General features: G+C 40.5%; 1 protein-coding gene and 2 long non-coding RNA genes across 7 annotated transcripts in view; 2 read left to right on the forward strand and 1 right to left on the reverse strand.

Moving 5' to 3' along the window:
* Nucleotides 1-12480, forward strand: part of ryr2a (ryanodine receptor 2a (cardiac)) — a 310584-nt gene extending 298104 nt beyond the window's left edge. For all 5 annotated transcript variants that reach the window (XM_085465413.1, XM_085465416.1, XM_085465414.1 and 2 more), the window contains 5 exons: nucleotides 643-799; nucleotides 3205-3269; nucleotides 3453-3553; nucleotides 4437-4488; nucleotides 7301-12480. In XM_085465413.1, the coding sequence (XP_085321539.1) occupies nucleotides 643-799; nucleotides 3205-3269; nucleotides 3453-3553; nucleotides 4437-4488; nucleotides 7301-7396 (471 nt within the window). In that variant the 3' untranslated portion in view covers nucleotides 7397-12480. The remainder of the gene's footprint in view (nucleotides 1-642; nucleotides 800-3204; nucleotides 3270-3452; nucleotides 3554-4436; nucleotides 4489-7300) is intronic.
* A 7407-nt stretch (nucleotides 12481-19887) lies between these two features.
* LOC146702509 (uncharacterized) lies at nucleotides 19888-20887 on the forward strand. The gene is made up of 2 exons (XR_014921847.1): nucleotides 19888-20002; nucleotides 20119-20887. It is a non-coding gene; the product is annotated as an uncharacterized LOC146702509 (long non-coding RNA).
* Nucleotides 20612-22678, reverse strand: LOC146702510 (uncharacterized). The gene is made up of 2 exons (XR_014921846.1): nucleotides 21885-22678; nucleotides 20612-21277 (listed from the first exon to the last, which is right to left on the reverse strand). It is a non-coding gene; the product is annotated as an uncharacterized LOC146702510 (long non-coding RNA).
* Nucleotides 22679-24790: the final 2112 nt, after the last annotated feature.

Genomic DNA, 24790 nt, shown 5'->3' on the forward strand with positions numbered 1-24790 from the left:
CGGGCAGGTTCTGTCTGCGAATGTGCTGCGGTGCTTTTAACACAAACATTGCGCTGTGTTGTTACTGATGCATTAATAGCTCTGCCTTGCTAAGATAGAAGAAAACTTTTTTTGTGGTTTCGCATTGTTTTGCAACGCCTTCATGAAGAAATCTGGATGGAAGCATATGCTCTCCTAAAAACTGAACACACCTTTCAGCATTGATTTGGTTTCCTCTGTAGTCTGGAGGATGCATCATCCAAAAAGAATTTAAAATATTTATTTGTCCAACCACAGAACATGCTTTATACTTTCCCTTGGTCCCTGGTTTAATGAGCTTTGGTCCGCAGAAGGTAGACAGCAGCGTTTCTAGATCATATTCACATATGGCTTCTTTGTAACCTGCAGAGTTGAGGGCACTGTGAACTGCATTCACTAACAATGATTTTTCAAAATGTTACTGGACCTCTACAGTGACTAGAATCATGCCTGTTTTACTGCAAAGAGACTTACAGATGTCATGTCTTCTGATGTTTCAGAAACATTAGTGTGTTCAAGCTGTTTGTGACAGTCATGGTTCTGCCCATTAAAAACCCAATGCAAAAGATTTGACCTCTGTTACCCCTGTACCCCCCTTCCTGTGTATCTCTCTCTGTTCCTCAGTGTTACATGTTCCACATGTATGTGGGAGTGCGAGCAGGTGGAGGAATTGGTGACCAGATCGAGGATCCAGCTGGTGATGAGTACGAAATCTACCGGATCATCTTTGACATCACTTTCTTCTTCTTTGTCATTGTAATCCTCCTGGCTATCATCCAGGGTGAGGCATCCTACACATACATGCACACAAACAGTTTAATGGAAACACAAGCAGTTAATTAGGCAGCTATTAGCCAAATGAATACATTCTAATATTGTAAAGTAGAGTAAACACCACAGGAAGTGGTGATTCAAATGTATAATTATTTTGAGAGCAATCATTTCTGGTTCTGTTTGGTTTCCAATATTTTGGTTGTTCTGTTTATTTCAAATTGACTAGACTAAATAATCGCGACGTCTCTCCAACAGTTTCCTGCTTGTAAATTCAGATAAAACTGAGCTTATTGTACTTGGCCTTAAAAACTTCAATGAAACATAGTGCCTAACCAGATACGAACTCTGGGGAAAGGATATGTGCATACTAAACAAAATATAGGACTGCTTTCTTTGCACAACATCTCTAAAACTAGAAATATTCTGTCACAGAGTGACGCTGAAAAACTATTTCGTGCATTTATTACTTCTAGGCTGGACTACTGTAATTCATTATTGTCAGGATGTCCTAAAAACTCACTGAAAAGCCTTCAGCTAATCCACAATGCTGCAGCAAGAGTCCTGACAGGAACTAGATATATTGTATTTCTCCCATACTAACGTCTCTTCATTGGCTCCCTGTTAAGTTCAGAACTGAATTTAAAATCTTCCTCTTCCCATAAAAAAACGTAAACATTACTTATTATTAAACTCTGCCTATCTTCCACAGTGTGCCTTTTATCTACAATAATACATAAAAACAAGCGCAAACCCCAACAATCATATGACCCTCCTACGAGGAACCACTCTGGGAAGGAAAAACTCCCTTTTAACAGAAGGACACCTCCAGCAGAACCAGGCTCAGGGAGGGCGGCCATCTGCCACGATTGGGCTGGGGGAAGGAAGGCAGGACAAAGACGTGCTTTGAAAGAGAGCCAGAGATTAAAAGTAACTAATAATTAAATGCAGAGCGGTGTACAAACACAAAGTGAGAGAAAAAGGTCACTAAAGAAGAAACAGTGCAACACGGTAACTAAGGGAGGATTCAGGGTCACCTGGTCCAGCACTAACTATATGCTTTATCAAACAGGAAAGTTTGAAGCCTAATCTTAAAAGTAGAGATAGTGTCTGTCTCCTGAATCCAAACTGGAAGCTGGTTCCACAGAAGAGGGTGTACTGTACTGTAAACTCTCAATCAGAACACCTAAGATGGGTTTAGATGGGTCTTCTTGCATGAAAGTGAACTAAAATATACCACCAAGGCAACGGACCAGTGGCGGAAGAAGAAGCAGCACATTAGTTGTGCTGCCTTCCATGGAGTGGCCGAGCCAGTCTGCAGAGCTCAGTCCAATAGAAAATTGATTGATTGATTGAATCTTTATTTTGAACATGTTGAAAAAGTACAACAAAATAGAATTAAAAGAGACAAATGAACAAAGCAAAACAAAAGGAAAACGAGCAACCACAACTCCAAATAACGTTCATGTTCAAAAAGGAGCAGGAAGAAGCATATGCTTATTTAATCCCACCCCTTTTCCACTATCTAGTATCAATAGACTACAGAAATCTGTGGAGGCTTTGAATTCCCAAGAAGGAGCCAAGTAATCTGAAGAATTTCTGTAAAGAGGGATGGGCCAAAATCACTCGTAAGATGTGCAAACCTGGTGATCACCTAAAAGAAATGCCTTACCACTGTGTGTGCCAACAAGGGTTTCTTCACCAAGTGCAAAGTCATATTTTGGTTGGGGATTAAACATCTGTTTCACTCAGTGATATGCAAACCAATCCATAACTTCAATGAAATTTTAGATTTTAGGTTGATATTCTTTCTCTCTCCATTAAAATGTAACTACCATAAAAATTAGAGACTGTTCATTTCTTTTCCAGTGAGAAACGTTAGTGGTAGTAGAAACTGAGTAGGGACCAAATAATTATTTCCCTCTGCCACACATATTGACAATGATGATAACTAAGCTTGTCAAAAACAAAAGTTTGGGGCCTAATCGTAAAAGTAGGGTGTCTGTCTCAGGAACCCAGACTGGAAGCTGGTTTCATTGGAGAAGAGTTGGTTAGAGCTGAGGGCTCTACCTCCCATTCTACTTTTGGAAACAAACCAAGCGTTGGCTTACATTCTGACACTACAGTGCTCAGTTGGATTAATATGATATTATGAGGCTTTTAAAATATGATGGGTCCTGGAACATTCAGGATTTTGCATCTGTGTAGGCTTTGTCTTTAGTGTTTATATCCTTCCCTATAGGGACATACACACTTTGGACGTAATATAGAGAATGTAACTGAATAGCAAAAAAGACTCCTTTAGAAGTATTATAGTAGATATAGTAGATAGCCTGTGGTTTTCATATCTATTGTTGTATTCAGTGTAATAATGTGGACCAGCATGTTTAAGCTCCACCCTCTCTGAAATCCTAGGGTTAATCATTGATGCTTTTGGAGAGCTGAGGGATCAGCAGGAACAAGTGAAAGAAGACATGGAGGTGAAAACACACACAACAGTTCAATGCAGTTTTTTTTTAATTCAGGCATATGAACATGTAAAAATATAGATTTTGTGGTTCTTTTGTTTTGTATAGCTGTACCTCCAACAGAGGCATAGATGAAGATTGCCAATAGGTTACAATAAATGACAACCACCTAACTATCACGTGTTTCTCTTGCAGACCAAATGTTTTATCTGTGGAATAGGTAATGACTACTTTGACACCGTGCCACACGGCTTTGAAACGCACACTCTACAGGAGCACAACTTAGCCAACTACCTGTAAGTACGTCTGGAGAGTGTCTGTATTTCTGTGTGTGTTATTGTACCTTTTAACACCTACATCATCATAGATCATCACACCTACATAGTACACAGTCTTTCAGGTCAGTTAATGAAAGATAGGTACCCAATCTTGGTGTACTTGGGGCTTGGTCCCCAATCTCAGGTGGGCGATGATATCTATGATATTTGTCCTGGCTTGTTTTGTACCACAGCATTTGTGTTACACTGAGGTGTGTTTCCACATTATTATCCCCAGTGTTTGGACACTTATTATCCAGTTACATACATTTCAGTGTGGTATTACTCAACTGTAACCACAGTTGCTACCATGATACTACTTGGATATTAAGTGCTTGTTACTTTGGTAATTGAGTCCTAATGACTTAGAAATGACCACGTTACGTTCTTGTCTTTGCCTTGTTACCCTTCCCACTTTATTACTGAGCTGTAATAGAAAATACAACCAAAATTTCAAATGTCTGTTGACTTTAACCCTAAATACAGTACTGTGTCTTGAGCCAGCCCTCATTTCTTGGTATATTGGTTTATGTACAAGTTTCTTAAAATTGTTGTAAAGTCCAAGCTGTCATTAGGAGAGATGTGGGGCAAACCCTGGACAGGTTGTTAGTCTCTCAGAAGACAACAATTCACATGCACATTCACAGCTATGGCCAGAATCACCAATTAAGCTAACAAACATGTCCTTTGAATGTGGCAGGAAGCCTGAGAGAACCCACACAGGCAAGTTAAGAATACACAACTGCCTCCAACCAGCAAGTGCCACTGTAACCTCTGGCACTGATGCTGTGTGACTGATATATGCAATGATAATACTGTTTGTGTTTTCTAACAACTGTGTCTGTGTGTGTGTGTGCTTCAGATTCTTTCTGATGTATCTCATCAACAAAGACGAAACAGAGCACACAGGCCAGGTAAGCACCTTTCCAATCTCTCTGCCAGTAAATATACAAGACTGTCATCCTGTTACGTGGTCAGTACAGTTTAGCTTCAAACTCTCTCTAAGTGTTTCTAACAGTTTATTAATGGCTGCTAACATTGTTAAAGCCTCAGTATGGAACATGGAAAATCACCTCTGGTCATATTTGTATGTTCGATCACATACAAAGGATAACATTTCCTGTAATGTTTAACTAATTCCTGAACAAGGGCCTCAAAACAAACTTGTTATCAGTTTTTATCTTAATTGTGATTAAAGCAGAATACTTTATAGAAGTTATTCATAAATGTTTTTGTAGTAATGAGTTTTGTTAAAAGCTAAAAACTGGCCAGTCTCCCATTCAAGATCTTTTTGTTGGATATATACTGATGATAATCATCATGGGTGCTATTTCTGGATCACGTTCTAGAAGTCCTGTTTTGACCACTTGCTCTGTGAACCCTGAGATTACACTGTGGACATTCACAGACAACTTTTACTTTCAAAATGGCCCGAAGTCCATGTGGCGTATCGTCACTGGGAATGGAGTGCTACAACAGGGCAGTTTCAGCAGTTTCCAGTCCAGGAATCCAAAGTTTCCAAGCTAAACAACAACGTTCACGAGTGGTGAATGTTGAAGGCTTGCCTTTTTCATACACTGAAGGAGACCCAGGCCCAATCATATAAGCACAACTCCAGTTTGCCTATGTGAGTTTACTATTATTAGTAGATACAAAAGGTGTATTTTTAAGCATTAAGAGTTCCTTTCACTTGATCTAAGAGGCCAAGTCCAACACATGAAAAACAGCCCCAAATCATAATCCCCCCGCACAGTGCAATCAGGCAAGTAGCATTCTCCTGGCAGGCACCAAACCCAGACCCGTCCATCAAAATGCCAGATGAACATTTCTCACTCCAGAGAGCACATCTTCACTGCTCTAGAGTTCAGTGGCAGAGCGCTTTACACCACTGCATCCAACATATTGCATTGCACTTGGTGATGTAAGGTTTGGATTCAGCTTCTCGGCCAGCCTTCCCATGAAGCCCTCTACACACTGTTTTTGAGCTAATCTTAATAGTTTCTTTCTTTATGTCCATAAGCAAGTGCTTAACAAATTTAGGTGCCCTAAATTAAGAGCATTTGTAATTACCAAAGTTATTTCTTATGTATCTGTAACAGCTTATCCACCAGTATGCTCGTGGTCTTTAATCCAAATGTTTTTGATTTGGTAAATTATAATTATTGCTGTTTTCTATAAATTTAAAGTAAAGGCATTATTATTTTTTATTAAGATGCCAAATGGGTTACTTATTTGCATTTCAGAACTAAAAAGTCCTTTTAGTAAACGCTATACTTGATTAATTTCTGACTTCTCAGAGAGATCCAGTACGCTGTTCAAATGTTTGTTTTTATGACATTTGGGCTCATCAATGCCACCACTAAAGGCATTGGATTAGGTTTGTTGTTTCAGATTTCATTCTGTTGTTCCCCCTGCACCTTACTTTGACTAACTTTGCATCTTTACTCACAATGAGGCGCTTTCACACTATTGACATGTTAGTTTATGCCTCTCAGTCTGATTTACCTATAACGCCCGTTGTGAATGCATAAAATGCAGGGCTTTATGCAGGGGATGCTGATTGGCTGGTCACCGATTGGGGTGGAGAACATTGGAAATCAACCAGTTCCAGTCCATGGCTGGTCAGTGGGTGCATCTGTAGTGATCGTCTACTCTCCCTTTTGCTGGATTCCTTCTTTTGGTCACTCTGGTTTTCTTTTCAGTTGTTTTAAGTTTTCCCGCTACTTCAAGTGCAGTTTTTAAAGTATAAGTGGAAGCTAAAAAATATTCTTAGTTAACTTCTAGCATTCACTTCTGTGGTATGAGCTATGGGTCCACTCAGGGGCTTTTAAACCCCAGTATATCAAATGAACAAATAACGTGTGATTCAGACAAATACGGCTTGTAGTAAGGGATGAGAATTTATACAAATTTAGCAAATTCAATACCACTATTGATGTCACTTATCAATTCTCTTATTGATTCTCATTGGGTTCTGATTGGCTCTGCTTGGAGCGTCTAAGCAGCATATCAAAGACATTACATCGGTGCATATTAATTGCATGTTTTGTGGTCAAATGTTTGTGCATGTTTAAAGCATTTCCCTGTTTTGTTGTGATCATATCTGGGGTCATTATTCGAAATAAGTAACATATTACAAATATTACCCAGAGCACTTTTCTTAAAAGTAATATAGTATGTTATTTAATTACTCACCATAGGAATTCTTTTGTTTTACACCACTTGTTACATTACTTTTCTGTTTCTCCGTGACCTGAAACACATTGTCTTATAATTACCATTTAACAATATAAAACTGAGGATACAGTCCCACGCACCAACACAAATCCATATCCCAATGAGCACACATATGAGCTTTCTTGTAGTATTTAGGCATGAGCACAAAGCCGACAGCACAATGCAAAGATGAAAACCAGCACAAAGATACTTTAAAGTGATCACCACAGGGATTCTGCTTTAGAAACATGAACACATAGAAACAGACGCTGCATCCTGACTGCACATCACTGCCTTTGTTACCTGTTGAAGATCAGGTCTGACTGCTGGGCTGGGGTCAGCTTTAATGTCACTCTGGGTTCTAGGCTAGCTTTGTTCATTTCAGTAGGTACCTAGAGGTTACAATGCTAGTACTAATTTCCATGATGAACAAAGCTGTTGTGATAATTACACTTTAAATGTAACACACATGAAGCAAACCCTCCTTTCCTCTTCCTCTCTGTCTTTAAGGAGTCTTACGTATGGAAAATGTACCAGGAACGTTGTTGGGAGTTTTTCCCCGCTGGTGACTGTTTCCGGAAACAGTATGAGGATCAGCTCAACTGAGTCGACCTTGGAGTGACAGACTCTTAACTCTGAAAGGCCCACTGCAGCCATCTGGCCTCTGCTTGTCCCTCAAACATTTATTACTTTTCTGAGGAGGCTGTATTCTACCAAATGATGGGTTCCTCTCTATGCGTCATCTCTCCTCAAGTGGCCACGCTCTTCAACGGGACACACCCTGCCATTGTAGTCCAGACAGCCAGCTCCACCCCCCGGCCTTCAGCACACTCTGTTCGGAATGCTTTTGAAACCTTGTACATAGAAAACTTCAGAAAATATGATGTACAATACATGACAGGTGGCAGGTCTAGACTTTTTTCACTCTGATGACTTCTGTGCTTCATCTTATTCTATATTCAAAGTAACTTGCAAAAAATACAAAGGCTTAATGGACTGACGGTAAAACAAGAAACCTAAAGAATGTTTTACTTTTAATATGACCATGTCTACGGCCTTTCATGTTTATAATGCACGATTCATAAAGGTACAGGTGGTGGATACAATAATCAAACAAGTTGATGACTTATTCTGGCAAGAAGAACTCTGCAGCAAATCTACACTTCAATAAGCTTAAAGACGTGCTGACCTGAATACGATGGACAATGAAAATCGAACACAGCACCAAAGTGGAGACTTCAGAACAATCACAAAGCTGAATGAAGCCCCTGTGCAATGAGGAACATTTTCACAAACAGAGCTGCTGTGTTGAGTTGGATTACAGTTTGGTCCAAAGTGTTTGAACAATGACACATGTTCTTCTCACGTTACTTACTTATACCACCATCACAGTGGATCTCAAGTCAAACAATCTAGATCACTAAATACTTGATTTGCCTTCAGCTACTGCTTGTTTGTGTTCTTCTGCCTTCACTTTTTTGTTCGGTAAATGAAAAGCATGCTCTTTTGGGTTGAGATCAAGTGAGAGACTTGGCCATTGAGGAATATCACATTTCTTTGGCTTAAGAAAACCTAGAGGATAAACATATTTTCAAAAGCTAGCCACGTAGTAAACACCCTTTATCACTGTCAATTTATCATTGTCAATAAAATCAAATAAAGTACACACCACTGGTTACACTCAAGAAGAGGAAGGCAAGAATACACTTTGACAGAAAACATTGAAAAGAGTCGACCCGGTCCTGTATTAAGTTCTTTAAACAGATGAAACCTAGGCTGACATGAACCAGAATGATGGGAAGAGAAAAGTATGGAGAACAAAAGGAACGGCTCATGATCCAAAACACACCATCCATCAGATGTGATACAGTGCACTGGCATGTGGGGCTGCCAGTGGAACTGGGTAGAAACAGCAGAATTAATTGTGAAATGTTCAGGGCTGTACTCTGCTCAAATTCAGCCAAACTGGTTGGAAAGCATTTGTCAGAGCAAACTGATAATGACCTCACCACAAAAGAAACCCAAGAATCTCTCAGTATTCAAGAGATATTCTTCAACAGCCAAGTCAGTCCCCTGATCTTAACCCAGTAGTTTTATTTATATGCATTTTATTTATTAAATTAAAAACATAATGGTGAAAAACTCACAAACGTGCAGTAACTGAAGTCAGTGGAAGTAAAGGCCTATGGTGGACAGTGTTGGTCAAGTTACCTGAAAAAAGTAATCAGTAACTAATTACCGATTTTGCAATAGTAATCCCTTACTTTACTCGTTACCTGAAAAAAGTAATCAGATTACCATCTCTGATGGTGGATCTCAAGGGAAGAAACATTTGGCGATGTCTGTTGGGTTCTAGACTTCAGGCAGTTACTGACCGAAATTACTGATGGATTTATGGACCTAAGTATAAAAATTGTTGTAATATCTAAATAAATAAAGCAGTATTTTGTTAAACTCCTGGAATTAAAGGTAAACGACAGTTTGGTCATGTGATTAAAAATCCACTGTGGGGTTGTAAGAGGCAAAATTGAAAAAACAAAAACATTCTGTCATTGGGCACTGGACCGGACTGTAAGTTCACTGTTGATCATGCTGTGTCCACACACTGTACCATGCCAGCACTGTGTGTGAAGGGACCCTTAATTATATGCTCATGGCTTACCACATGTTCATCAAGTTCATTTTGCTCCACTTAAAAAAGTCAAAGCATGGACAATTCATAATCCTCAACCAGCTTTCTGATATACCTAAATAAATACATAGCTTATAAAATGATTGAATCCATTACTGTCTTTGATAATTGATTTAATGCATTTTTTGTTTGTTTTGTTAATGTTTGTCGCCGGTAGTAACAGGACATCAGAGATGTATATTTTTCAACACTCATGTTCACGGTGATAAATGCGAACAACTGCTGGTCAGTCAATGTCAAACCCCAGTACTGGGCAGGATTAGAAGAGCTTAACAAATGTGTATTGTGTCCAAATCTTCAATATTTTGTTGTTGTGTAAGGAATACGACAGGCTCGAGGCGCCACTAGCAGGGCTTTGTTTTTTTGTTTTGTTTTGTAAAGCTTAGTAACATTTGTTAATGAAAGCTTGTGATTTTCTGAAAAAGCAATATCAAAACAATCCAAAAAAGAAAAACAAATAGAAAATATAATAAACAAACTATAGAGATTTATTTGTTTTAGAAGTTTATGGCTGCAGATATAGCTGCATGCTTGTTAGCTAAGAGGAATAATCAGCCAGAATGGAGCAATCAGATGGGTTTCCTGCAGTACTAGAATAGCACAACAAAGCATGAGGAGACAGAAAGGGGGGACGGGAGGTTGCAGTGCCTTATCTAGCTGGGGAGGATCTATGAAAGCTAGACAAGAAGAGTAGCTTCATAATAATACCATATACAAACTGAGGAGAACATATGAAGCTAAGAGTACCACAGAATAATATTCTATAGAAGTAGAAGAAGAGAAGGACTGAAGGTTGACCAGAGCAGAAATGCACACATTTCAGTTGTGCAAACTGGGGTGTTACAATTCCAAAAGGTATCATAGTTGACTGTAACTAGCCTCAAACCAGGGTACAGTAGATAAACTTAGGGCTAGGTTACATTTTAACCACATTTCGTTTTGTACAACATTCCTTCAGTAAATCCTTTTTTTCTGTTTTACAGAACTTCTAATTCCATTAGTTACCATCATCTTGAAGGGTTCAGTTGAAACGCTAAACAACCATCACAGCCTATTTAGAGTTAAGATTAGGGGTACGGTTAGCATTAAGTTCATATTTACCAGGTTGTAAATTCAATTGGAATTTTCACCTATTTAATATATTCAGCTGAAGTCTAATAACAGAAATTCTGAAGGTAAGATGCATGTATGAGACCTAAGGTAATGTCTTGAGAACAGTAATGTTATGTTTAGCATGTAGCTAAAATGTAACCTAACCTCACCTTTAAGTGGGCTGTAAGTAAGTTGGTGGATGTTAAAAGGTTAATGAAATTTTTCGTATTTAATCTGTCTTTATAAAAACACATTTGGGGAAATATACAAAATATGTTTAAATTGACACCAGCTTACTCATCAGAATACAACAGATGTTGCTCGGTGGACCTAATAAGACAACAGGTTGAGTGTATGCTGCAGGTTCTGTTCAGCTATATGAGTGATGCAGAATAAATATATTTTTTTTATTGTATAATTTCTGATACTGCTATACAACCAAGTTTAAAGATCAACACTTGTCGTGGCTTTGGTTAGAAATCAGCAGCCATGTGTTACAGTCTGTGGGCTACTATTTTCAGTTTCTTAGAAATTGTAATAGTTACATCTCACTTAACTAGCAACAATTAACATTCCATGGAACACATTTCACAACTTTCTTGTCAAATAAGGTTCAGTAGTTCATGATATGCATTTTTGTGATGTTCTTATATAATAATTACTTTTATTGTAAACACACCTCCCTCTCAAAAAAAGTCTAAAAAAATATTTGCATGCTAATGGGGAATATTGAGTAGGTATAATAAATACACTAAATCTCTGCTGCCCATAATGTATCCATTCAGATTCTCTTAGTTATTTAAGATAAATCATTTAGGTGTTGTGGGATGAGTTGTAACTCATTAAGACATTTTACCACAATTGTATTTGAAAAATAAGACAGTAGGCCCTGCTTTTCTGTCATTTAACCATCTCTGTTTGTAAAGGTTTGCTTAAGTTGGTTCTGAGGTCAAGCAAAAGACCTTAAGTGAGTTTAAGAGACGAATCACTTTTACCATTGTATATCTCAAAGAAAGAGGTAGAACAAATTAAAGCTTACTTAACTTTGTCTCAGAAGTAATTTAAGTTTTATATTTATTCAGTTATCTTTTATTTTCAGATAATAAAGAAGTAAACTGAGGTTTTGTTATATTTGTCTCACTCGATCTTAAAGGTGCAACAAGTAGCGTAATATTTCACTGGCTCTAACCTATAGATTTTGTTATCTGTCACCCTTTTATCTCTAAAACCCAAAACTGTCAGTAGTAGAGTGTGAGAAAGTTGAAAGGAATATCAGTTCAACTTGTATAAACTGTTTAACAGATTTAAGCTGCTGTTTGATGCAAAGTGTTTGATAATAAATCAGGCAGCTTAAAGTATGATGCAGTTTGTCAGAGAAGACAATGTCAGGAAGCCTATAAATGAAACTCTAGACTTTGCTGATGGAGACGCATTGGTAGGAACATGTTTGTTGTTAATGCTGTTGTGTTTAGGCTGGCACTAGAGGCCACTAAAGAGCCATGTTTACTGGTTTCACCTTTAAGTGAGTGCTGGTGCATGTGTAACTGATAACTGATGACTTTAACACTGATAACACAGTGGATGTCACAACTGCAATCAACCAGTGTAAGTGTCTTGAATTGTGTTCACTATACCATGCTGATGCGATGCCTCATTTTTATTTATTCCAATCCCTTTTCAGACTGAACCACGCCATTACCAAGTGGCATTTTGCTCATGTAAAAATAAATATTTTCCATATGTATCATGAAGGGGGAATGTTTAGTTTGCCACAAAGTCTACTTCATGTAGTAATTATGAGTAGGCTATTGCTACTTCTGAGAGACGAATGTGTAAAGAGGAAATTGATCTATAAGCAATGATAGATTTGCATGATTTTGAAAATAAAATTTTATTTATTAACTTGTTAATTGTAGAATGCTCTTAATTCAGCTGAATTTGTTAAATTTATTTCTAAAGATAATTTCTTTTCTGTGATAACTTGTTACATAATATATACAGGCTGTAGGCACTTACATCCATCCATTTCCTTATCCAAAGATGAGTTTTAGTGGCAGCCTAAGCTGATCTTCTGGCCTCCTCCTGGGAGTGTCCTGAAAAAAAAAAAAAAACACTCCGAGGAGAGGCACAGGGATGACCTCCTCATCAGATGCCTGAACCACTTCAGCCAGCTTCCTTCAATGTGAACTAGCAGCAACTCTGCTCTAAGCTCCCTTTAGATCAGCGGTCCCCAACCTTTTTTGTGCCACGGACCGGTTTATGCCCGACAATATTTTCATGGACCGGCCTTTAAGGTGTCGCGGATAAATACAACAAAATAAAACTAGTACCGGTACCGAAAAAAAGAAGATTTATTCATAACACACGTGAAAAGACCCAGGAAAACAGAGTTAACGATAAAAACGATAACAAAATAACGCTGAAAACCGATAAAAACCCTGAAAACCATACATTTCAAGGTTCAAGGTTCAAGGTTCTTTATTTGTCACATGCATAGTTATACAAGTATAACACATAGTGAAATGTAGCCTGACATGCTCCTCGACATGTGCAAAAATGGGAGGGTAGAGGAAGAACATTATATATATACAGTGGGGCAAAAAAGTATTTAGTCAGCCACCGATTGTGCAAGTTCCCCCACCTAAAATGATGACAGAGGTCAGTAATTTGCACCAGAGGTACACTTCAACTGTGAGAGACAGAATGTGAAAAAAAATCCATGAATCCACATGGTAGGATTTGTAAAGAATTTATTCATAAATCAGGGTGGAAAATAAGTATTTGGTCAATAACAAAAATACAACTCAATACTTTGTAACATAACCTTTGTTGGCAATAACAGAGGTCAAACGTTTACTATAGGTCTTTACCAGGTTTGCACACACAGTAGCTGGTATTTTGGCCCATTCCTCCATGCAGATCTTCTCGAGAGCAGTGATGTTTTGGGGCTGTCGCCGAGCAACACGGACTTTCAACTCCCGCCACAGATTTTCTATGGGGTTGAGGTCTGGAGACTGGCTAGGCCACTCCAGGACTTTCAAATGCTTCTTACGGAGCCACTCCTTTGTTGCCCGGGCGGTGTGTTCTGGATCATTGTCATGTTGGAAGACCCAGCCTCGTTTCATCTTCAAAGTTCTCACTGATGGAAGGAGGTTTTGGCTCAAAATCTCACGATACATGGCCCCATTCATTCTGTCCTTAACACGGATCAGTTGTCCTGTCCCCTTGGCAGAAAAACAGCCCCATAGCATGATGTTTCCACCCCCATGCTTCACAGTAGGTATGGTGTTCTTGGGATGCAACTCAGTATTCTTCTTCCTCCAAACACGACGAGTTGAGTTTATACCAAAAAGTTCTACTTTGGTTTCATCTGACCACATGACATTCTCCCAATCCTCTGCTGTATCATCCATGTGCTCTCTGGCAAACTTCAGACGGGCCTGGACATGCACTGGCTTCAGCAGCGGAACACGTCTGGCACTGCGGGATTTGATTCCCTGCCGTTGTAGTGTGTTACTGATGGTGACCTTTGTTACTTTGGTCCCAGCTCTCTGCAGGTCATTCACCAGGTCCCCCCGTGTGGTTCTGGGATCTTTGCTCACCGTTCTCATGATCATTTTGACCCCACGGGATGAGATCTTGCGTGGAGCCCCAGATCGAGGGAGATTATCAGTGGTCTTGTATGTCTTCCATTTTCTGATGATTGCTCCCACAGTTGATTTTTTCACACCAAGCTGCTTGCCTATTGTAGATTCACTCTTCCCAGTCTGGTGCAGGTCTACAATCCTGTTCCTGGTGTCCTTCGAGAGCTCTTTGGTCTTGGCCATGGCGGAGTTTGGAGTCTGACTGTTTGAGGCTGTGGACAGGTGTCTTTTATACAGATGATGAGTTCAAACAGGTGCCATTCATACAGGTAACGAGTGGGGGACAGAAAAGCTTCTTACAGAAGACGTTACAGGTCTGTGAGAGCCAGAGATTTTCCATGTTTGAGGTGACCAAATACTTATTTTCCACCCTAATTTACGAATAAATTCTTTACAAATCCTACCATGTGGATTCATGGATTTTTTTTTCACATTCTGTCTCTCACAGTTGAAGTGTACCTCTGGTGCAAATTACTGACCTCTGTCATCATTTTAAGTGGGGGAACTTGCACAATCGGTGGCTGACTAAATACTTTTTTGCCCCACTGTATATATATATATATATAGTATATACATTGGGTGAATGTGCAGTAAGAGCAGCAAGCAGGTGAATTCTGTACATGAATAGACATCTGACTATTTTACAGAATAGACAATATACACATATTTAAAATTAAAGGAATTGAAATGTACATTGTGCCTTGGTTTAGTGTCTGGAAGAGTCCTGTCTCAGTCAATTATAGATGATGTGAGAGGGCGGGTGTGTGTGTTTAGGGCACGGATGGCTTGGGGATAGAAGCTCCTCTTGAGTCTCTCTGTCCTTGCCCGGAAGATGCGGAACCTTCTACCAGATTGCAGAAGTTGGAACAGTTTGTTGCCAGGATGGGACGGGTCCTTCAGTATCTGCGCTGCTCTAGTCCGGCATCTCCTGGTGTAGGTGTCCTGAAGCGGGGGGAGAGCAATCCTGCAGCAGCGTTCTGCTGTACGGATCACTCTCTGGAGAGCTTTTTGGTCCTTCACACAGCTGTTCCCAAACCACGATGTCATGTTCTGTGTGAGGATGCTCTCCACAGCGCCTGTATAGAAAATCCTGAGGATCTTTGGAGAGACCCTGAACTTCCTCAGTTGTCGTAGGTGATACAGGCGCTGCCTAGCCTTTTTGGTCTGGACCTGAATGTGGTCAGACCATGTCAGGTCTGAGGAGATGTGGACACCAAGATACTTGAAGGACTGCACCCTCTCCACTGGAGCTCCATTGATGATAATGGGCTTGTAGTCTCTGTGCTGACTCCTTCTGAAGTCCACCACCAGCTCCTTGGTCTTGCCGACGTTCAGCTGGAGGTGGTTGTCCTGGCACCATGATGCCAGATTCTTCACTTCGTCCATGTAGGCCACCTCATCGTTGTTGGAGATGGCACCCAACACCACTGTGTCGTCAGCAAACTTCACAATGGTGTTGGAGCCATGGGTGGCCACACAGTCTGAAGTGTAGAGGGAGTAGAGCAGAACTGTAATCAACAAACAGCATTCTCACATAGTTACTCTGTTTCTTGTCCTGTGGCTGAGTGGCAGCTTCGTGGCTGAGGGTGGTGTGCAGGATGTGGGCGATGGCGTCCTCTGTGGATCTGTTGGATCGGTAGGCGAACTGCAGCAGATCTGTGGTGTCTGGGATGGAGGAGGAGATGATATTCTCTCAAACACCTTCATTACTACCGAGGTCAGTGCAACTGGCCGGTAATCGTTCAGGGATGAGGGTTTGCTGTTCTTGGGCACAGGGATGATGGTGGATCTTTTGAAGCATGTGCGGACCACAGACTTCGCCAGGGACTCGTTGAAGATGTAAGTGAACACACCTGCTAGCTGGTCAGCACAGCAGCGCAGCAGACGGCCGGTGATGCTGTCTGGCCCCGCCGCTTTCCTTGTGTTCACTCTCCTCAATGCCGCTCGGACATCATGCTCCGCGATGCTGGTCACTGGTCTCTTGCTGATGACGTCACTGTTCTCGGTAGTCAGGCGGTAGATAGCATTAGCCGCCTGGCTAACCTCGAAATGGGCGTATAGCTGATTCAGCTCGTTGGTGAATGCAGAGTCGGCGTTGATCGGCGCAGTGTCCCTGGCTTTGTAGTCGGTAATGGTGCGTAGTCCGTGCCACATACTCTGTGTGTCGCCCTGGTGGAAGCGGGACTCCACACGTTCCAGGTACCGGCGTTTGGCATCTCTCACCGCGCGCCGCATGCCGTATGAGGCCGCTTTGTAGGCGCTCATATCGCCAGTGGTGAGACCCGTGTTGTAGGTGCCGGTCCTGGCGTTTACTGCAGTGCGGCTCGATCTGTCCATCCACTGTTTCTGGTTTGGGAATGTGGTGACTCTCGCAGTGGGGATAATCTCCTCCGCTAGCATATTGACGAAGCATACTGCTACTTCCGCAAACTCGTTGATGTCAACTGTGCATGCTCTGAACATGTCCCAGTCGACGTTGTTGAGTGCGTCCTGTAGCGTAGCTTCTGATTGGGCAGGCCACCGTTTTACCTCCCTCGTGGTTACCTCTTCCCCCCGTATGTTTTGTTTATACTGGGGAATGAGGAAGATGGCGTTGTGGTCAGACTTCCCAAAAGCCGGGTGTGAGACAGCTTTGTAGCCCTGCTTGTATGGCGTGTAGCAGTGATCCAAAATTCGATCCCCCTTCGTTGGACACGAGACATGCTGGTAAAAGTTTGGCATGACTTGTCTGAGGTTCGCTTTATTAAAGTCTCCTGCTACAATGAGGGCTGCGCCCGGGTCCTTGTTTTGAAGCGAAATCAGCACATCATGTAATTCGGACAAAGCCATACCTGTGTCCGCTTGGGGTGGGATGTAGACCACCGTGGCGATGACCGAGGTGAACTCATGGGGCAGATAGAAAGGGCGGCACTTAATGCTCAGGAACTCCAGATGTGGCGAGCAGCCGCTGGAAAGCCCGGCATCACACCACTTTCTGTTTACCATGAAACACACTCCTCCACCTTTGGTTTTGTTCGACTCTGCCGTTCTGTCCACGCGGAGCACAAAGAATGAATCCGACGGAGTTACGGCCTGGTCCGGCACGGTGGGGGTCAGCCATGTCTCCGTGAAGCACAGAATGTTGCAGTCCCTCATGTCACGTTGGAAGGTGACTATTGCTCTTAGATCATCGAGCTTGTTCTCCATGGATTGGCCAGTAGGATACTGGGCAGTGGTGCGCGACGCGCCTGCTGTCTCAGTTTGTTCCTAATGCCAGCGCGTTTCCCCCGGCGCTTCTTTGTTCTACGCCTCGGATGAGTGGCCAGTCCTTTGTTGTTCTCCGCGCCACGTAGAATCTCTGGCGGCCAGGATGGGTCGGGTTTAAAAGTGTCCAAGATTAGATGTGCAACCTTGTCACCAATATTTACAAGTGATCTGCCATCGTATACTATAAGACTAGAGGATTTTGGGATGTAAACCAGAGCAAAAAATAAGTAAAAAACAAGAAAAGTGGATAGTCGGAGCGTCTGGACGTGGCCGCGCCATCTTGGTTGGAGTGAGCTCATACCTGAGCCTCAACTCTCGTGGCCCGGTACCAATCGACTCACGGACTGGTACCGGTCCGAGGCCCTGGGGTTGGGGACCACTGCTTTAGATGTTTGAGGTCTTCATCATTCCTTTCTTAAATGGATCCCAGCCACCTTAGAGAGGAAACTTATTTTTATTGCTTGTATCTGCAACACTATTCTTCAGAGCACTAGCTACAGAGCTTGCCCAAAGGTGTGGGTAAAGTGCTTTCTGGCTCAGCTCTCTCTTTACCGCAGTGGTCAATTGCAACACCAGAGCAACCAGTCTGCCAATCCTGCTCCTCCTCTTCTTTTATGAGCAAAACCATAAGATACTTCAAATCACTCGCTTGGGAAGGCAACTATCCCCCAACCCAAAGGGTCCTTTTTTGGCAGAGAACCATGGCCTTAGACTTGGAGGTGCTCAAGATGTTTGAATGACACCAAGAAAATTACTTTCAATTCTACAATTGAATCTGAGGTTTTACAAAATGGACACCCCCCACCGTGTGGATACTTCTTTAAGACACTCTGGTTCGCCCGGCCATACCCCACAGCTCACGTATAAAACAGCTGTGCAGACGTGACACCGGTGATCATTTGATCTCCACTTGTGTTGTGTGTTTGTGAGTGCCTTGAGAGTGCTGTATGTATGTGCATCCATCAGGAACCTGTTTTGGCAGCCTCCGTGGGCGCTGCCTCTCCTCTGGTATTCCCCGGGTATTCCCCGGTATTCCCCTGATATTCCCTGGTATTTCCTTGGTATGCCCTGTTATCCCTTAGCTTGCCCTTATCTTTCCCCTTGGTTGGTCTCCCCTCCCTGGCTTATCGCCTTGAAAAATAGTCTTATGTGCCAGTCGGACCACGCTGTGCGGCTGCCGGCTAGCGAGTAGCTCGGCTACGGTGAGCAAACACAGCAGGGAACACGGCCTCAGCGTTCAAGCATACGCTGTCGCCTGGGCACTGTGCAGCTCGGCTGCGATGTATGTAAACACAGAAGGGATATGGCTTCAGTGTTCCAAGCATTCGCTGTCGGCCTGCTTAACACTGTGGGAAAACACGAAATTAAGTGACGAACCATCCTACCTTTATGAATATTAGCTAGAAGCATACTTTAAAGGCTACAATTAAGTGGCAAATCATCCTACCTCTGTTAATAAGAGCTAGAAACATGGTCTGACAGATAAAATGAAGTGCCAAACCATGCTACCTTTGTGACTGTTACCTACAAGCATACTTTAACGGGTAAAATGAAGTGGCAAACCGTCCAGTACGGTGGCCCTGAGAGGCCAAACGGACTGCAACTTCAGAAAACACTTGCAAAAAGAAAAATGCTGCAAAAAGGAAAACGCTGCAAAATGAAAGACGCTGCACTGCAACTTCAAGAAAAACGCTGCACTGCAAAAAGAAAAATGCTGCAAAAAGAAAAACGCTGCAAAAAGAAAAGCGCTGCAAAAGCACACAAAGCACAACGGAAATAGGAAAAAAGACAACGGAAATGTTCCTGGGGAGACAATAACCCGACGGACCAGTTGCACGAACCAAAATATGCTAACCAGTGTGCTAGGACTGGGACACACTTCAAAGAAGTGGAGGAGAGGTAAATGTGTTGTAATCTCATGATTCTAATAATACTACAGATATGTTTACAGTGTTTGGGAGTAATGAAATACATGTAACACTGTCACGTATTTAAAATACGAGTAACTGTATTCCGTTAAAGTTACTGTGTAAATAGGTGGTATTCAGAATACAGTTTTTTTGTTGAAATAAATAGATTACACATCATTATTTTCCTATTTCGTATGTTAGGCTATGCCCTCTCTATTTTTTGTTAATTCCACTCTGGTGGAAACCCAAACAAAACAAGCATTAAGAGGCTCTAATGCCTGTGTCTCAGTTTCGCGGCCCATGCCACCTCTACTTGTGGCAGTATAATGACATGACAAAATATTTTCAATAATTATTGTTCAAAAAATTATTTAATATTAAGGCAATAGGCAGAGTATTACAGGCATAGCGATAAAGGATGTGCCCTCATGTAGTCATGTATTTTTCTAAACGCTCTGGAACAGCATCCTTCACTCTTCTTCTCATTCATGTGCTATAATGAGACCAGGCTGACAGCTGATCTTCTTGAGAACATCTTCCATGTGCAATTTGGTCCACCTGGCAGCTCTAGGCGTCAAGAGGAGACGAGTACTAAGCTACTGGCAAGACTATCTGCTTTCTGTAGAAGGTATTAAATTTGGTTGAAAATGTTGAAATGAGTACATTTATGTCAGCAAAGTGTAATGGCACCTTTTTCCTGTTTATTATCATTAGAAATAACTTTTATTCTCTTTACATTTTCAGAGAGAAATGGAAGTCTGTCTCTTGAAGACATCCTTATGTTTGCAACTGGACTGAGAGAAATTCCTCCTGCAGCAATTCAGCCAAAGCCACAACTTCTTTTCCAGACCACTTCACGCTTCCTTGTAGTAGATGTCTGTGCAAATACTATCAAAATCCCAGTGCTACACAGTTATGAGGACTTCCAAGAAGCCATAGATTATGGCATCCAGAACTCTCCTGGGTTTGGGCTTCCCTAAGGTCCAAGTCCTTTTGCTTTTAAGCCACATTTATGGTTTTAGCAAACAGTTGAAGTTTGTGATTTTAAACTCTGAATTTTTTTTTCTAATAATTTATAATTTGTGTAAATCACATAAAGTTTAATGCATCGCAGAAAGTTCAATCAGGTTTTGGAATTTCAAAAGCATAGTATCATAGTGGGACAGTTGAACAAGTTAGACATATTTCACTGTATTAAGAAATTGCCAATGTAACAAAATAAAACATTTCTGAAGTATTCTAATGTACTGAGACACGCTAGTATAATAACACAGGGAAAAAAATCTGATAAATTCAGTTAAAAGGCTTTATTTAATCAAACACTTCTGTGTTTGATTACATTTTTTTGTAAGATATGCAAGTTGTTCTTGGAGTTAAAAAAAGAAATAGGAAAAACCCACATAAATACAGGTCTCGCTGAATGCTTTTGTAAACCTTTGTTTGTAAAACAGATCTCCAAATTAATCAACGTGTTTGTTACAACACCTAATTAAAAGGAACAAGTTATTTTGTACAGTATGGTCTTTTGATTTCTTCAGGTCGAAAGCGTACACACTGAAAAGTTGACGGTAGTGAAACTATTTATATAAAAACTATGGTACTATTTTTTTCAATACTCATTAAAGTTGGTTTGTGACAATTAGTGTCAGTGGTAATTGTACCCACATCTAGCAGATGATTTTACATTGACTTCTAAAGTCCAGTCATATTTTTGAGTGTTATATAATTTTCAACTGCAGTAGTCCAGTTGACTGGTCGAGGGAGCTCACTCTGTCTTTCCAAGTTTGTGAAATGAACCTGGAGATTGTCGTCCCCACATAGACTGTACTGAGCAGGTAGAATGTCATCAAACTGGTGCAGGATGTCTTGAGGCACTTGGAATCCACACTCTCTTCCACCATACCTTAGGTCAGTCAGAAAAATGAACAAATTCAGTCACTTCTCCAGGTACTATCCTTCAAGGTTACAGCAAAAGCGCAAAGTCAATCTTATAATTAAAAGTCAGTTCTGGAAATTGTGATTTTAAAGAATCTTAATTATGCATATATCTACATTTGTCATTTTTAGCCAAGATGTGATCCAAAGTTAAAATATGATTGTCTAACTTTTTTTTTTTTGGAAAAAAAAAAAAAAATAAAACGTATGTGCATGAAGTCAGAGAACAGAACTAATGGCAAAACACAAGTGGCAGCTTTAATTTCTATTCAGCAAAAAGGTGAAAACAACAAAAAATACTATTCAATTGCAAAAGTGTGTGTAATACCTGCTGTGAGTAACAGTTAGGGCAAATTGTTAAACCTAAATGGCATACTGCTTACTTAACTCAAGTGGTTAGGTCAAGAAAGAAAAGAGTGCACATAAGGGATGGACTGTTCCTGAACCATTTTATAAATGAACAACAGGTTTAATAACAGCAAGCTGGACAGGTATCCTGCACATACAATACACTATACTGAGGAAGAAAAATTTTAGTAAAACTATGAAATAAAATACATGGACTAAATACATACCTATGAGGCAGGTGATACATGGCTTCTGGTTTACCAGATGGACAACAAGATTGGCGCACAGGTCGGATGGTGCGAGTGTTCCAGAGATCTCTGTACTCGTCAAGCTCTTTTTGCAAGACATTGAGGAAGACATATCGTAGAAGGCATTTATGTTCATGACTGCCGTTGAAAAGATGCCTCTCCCTCAGGTCACTGAAGAGTTCAATCCAGAACTGAGTTCTAATGGTGGAATGACAAGGCATATAAAATTTAATAACACAAGTAATTCAATGTAATTGTCCTCTTTTAAAAAAAAGTCGTAATCTTAAGAATATTGAAATGTGCGCAATTTCGTTCAAAGAAAAGCTTATTCACATGTTCTGAAGTGTTTCATCAATGCACTGCAGGAAAAAAAAAGCAACTTCACACAAATAACAAAATTTAACAAAATGATTAATCCTTCTGTTATTCCTACATTTGGCGGTTGAACTTAAGAAAAGTTGTAATATACAGGTCTGTCCATATAAATGTACTATTTTGTTTCTCCATGAACACTGAAGCTGTTATCACTTGTTAGATACCACACAGAAATCCAAAAGCTAGTGAAAACATCAGTATTTTTTTTTTTGGCACACAAAGTCGAAGAAATGTCTGAAACGAATGACCTCCTCTAACAAATTTCTGTCATGTTGGATCAATGTTCTTATATTACTCATATTACAGTTCTCAAATTTGAAGAAACCCTTGTTCTTTTATTTATATGACTCCCTACAGGTAAACTATTTGATCTAGATGTTAGTTTGGTACTACGTAGGCACACAAACTTGAATACATTTTACTCAGTTTTAAATACATCAATCTTTACTGATGCCATTGCCTCTAGGATTCATAATAATTTATTAAAATGTTGAATGTCAGTTTGTTTGTTGTTTTTTATAGTTCCTTTTTAGGACTTTTGTGGAATGTCTGAGTAGGATTTTCTTTTTGAGTGAGTTGTTTTAATACAAACAAATGTCACTGGTATACCAAACCATTTATTATATTTTTTGAAGCAGTTGTGCATCACATGAGAAAAATGTGTAGGTGACTATGTTTTTCTTTGTTTGTTTGTGACTGTAATTTAATATTTGAGTATAAAACCCCACCCACAAAAAAAAGTATATCGCTGACCACGAAACACCTTCAGAACCATTCAATTTTAGTTTCAGAATATATTTTAAAAGCCATGTACCTTTGCTTTCTGAATGAAGACCACCAACTTTCAATCCGTTGATTTGTAGTTGAGGTACCATACATATGACTGTGGGCTCCTGCAAGTTCATCTCCATGGTCTGATCTTAAAGCACAGTGAATGGCTGCCATTGTGCCATTTTCTGTGCCACAGTCTGTACGAAGGCATGCTTGGAAGTTGACCAAACCGTGACAAGCACTCCATATAATATTTTGCAATGATACCTGGGTCATTATTTGAGCTGCCACAGCTGAGCCACATAACTTTCCTTGAAAATCCATCGACACATGCACTAATAGAAACACCAAAGGGCTTCAGCTTATCGTAACCATCCACATGCCACACTTGATTTGGTCCTTCTGAAAAATATCCTCTTCGAACAAACCTGCGTTTACAGCGACGCTTAACACCATATGGATCTAGTCTTGAGAGTATGTGCATTACATCATTTCTTTTAACTTTCAGATTATACTTTTGTCGCAGTGTCTGATACATGGATCTGTAACCCAGAAGCTGACCTGAGCCTCTCAGCTCTTGTGTAACAGTGGAAATGACAATGTCAGTGGGAGTAAAGTCTGTCCTTCTAGTCATTCCAGCATCTTTTAGCCTCCTCTTTAATGTTCTCAGACTCATACAAATATTATGCTTGTTTTCAAGAAAATCCAGGATCACTTCATATGTATGGCCCTCAGAGAAATACTTATTGATGATGTCTGTGACTGAGACTGGGCCTAAGGTTGAAGAGAAAACATGAAAAGATAATTACGACCGCAGGAATCCACAAATGCACTTAATAAGTGTTTTTTAAAAAAATGCCACATCTGAAACAAGTCTCAATAAACATGACTCAAGTATTTAATCTTCTTGATGTGTGCTTAAATAAAGGCCAGCAAAAGCTCAAAGAACATGGACCAGGATTCAGGACTTATCACTCTCATTAAGACCTCTATGCTGACAACTCAAAATGAGCAAAATTAGAGAAGTTAGAAGAATTTCGTCACTGTGTACATATGCCCTATTAAGTCATAAACTAGTTTTTAAAATTATGCCGTAGAACCGGTGGCAGGCTTAAACCAGAATACAGTTCTTAGTACCTACCAGTTCATGCCTTTGCATTTGTTCTCGAGTTTAAAAAAGCTTCATTTCTAAGGCTACATTAAACATTATCTTTGTTAGAATTATCTTTGAATATATATTCCAGATATCTGTAGTATTATTAGAATCATGAGATTACAAGATATTTACCTCTCCTCCACTTCTTTGAAGTGTCTCCCAGTCCTAGCGCACTGGTTAGCATGTTTTGGTTCGTGCAACTGGTCCGTCGGGTTATTGTCTCCCCAGGAACATTTCCGTTGTCTTTTTTCCTATTTCCGTTGTGCTTTGTGTGCTTTTGCAGCGCTTTTCTTTTTGCAGCGTTTTTCTTTTTGCAGCATTTTTCTTTTTGCAGTGCAGCGTTTTTCTTGAAATTGCAGTGCAGCGTCTTTCTTTTTGTAGCGTTTTTCTTTTTGCAGTGCAGCGTTTTTCTCGAAGTTGCAGTGCAGCGTGGAAGGGGAATTCCGGTTGCGGCTAGTGCCGGCTACCTGTTAGCACTTCCTGGTTAGCGTGTGGCCCCGCCCCCTTGCTTGGTAGCAGAAGTATGGCAGCCCACACATCCCAAACATGTCTGTGTATGGCATTTTTGCCTTTTGACGATAGG

The sequence above is a fragment of the Copadichromis virginalis genome, linkage group LG8, assembly GCF_057382275.1.
Source record: "Copadichromis virginalis isolate Kocher_CV1m ecotype Utaka linkage group LG8, C_Virginalis_male_GT1.1, whole genome shotgun sequence".
Lineage (NCBI taxonomy): Eukaryota > Metazoa > Chordata > Actinopteri > Cichliformes > Cichlidae > Copadichromis > Copadichromis virginalis.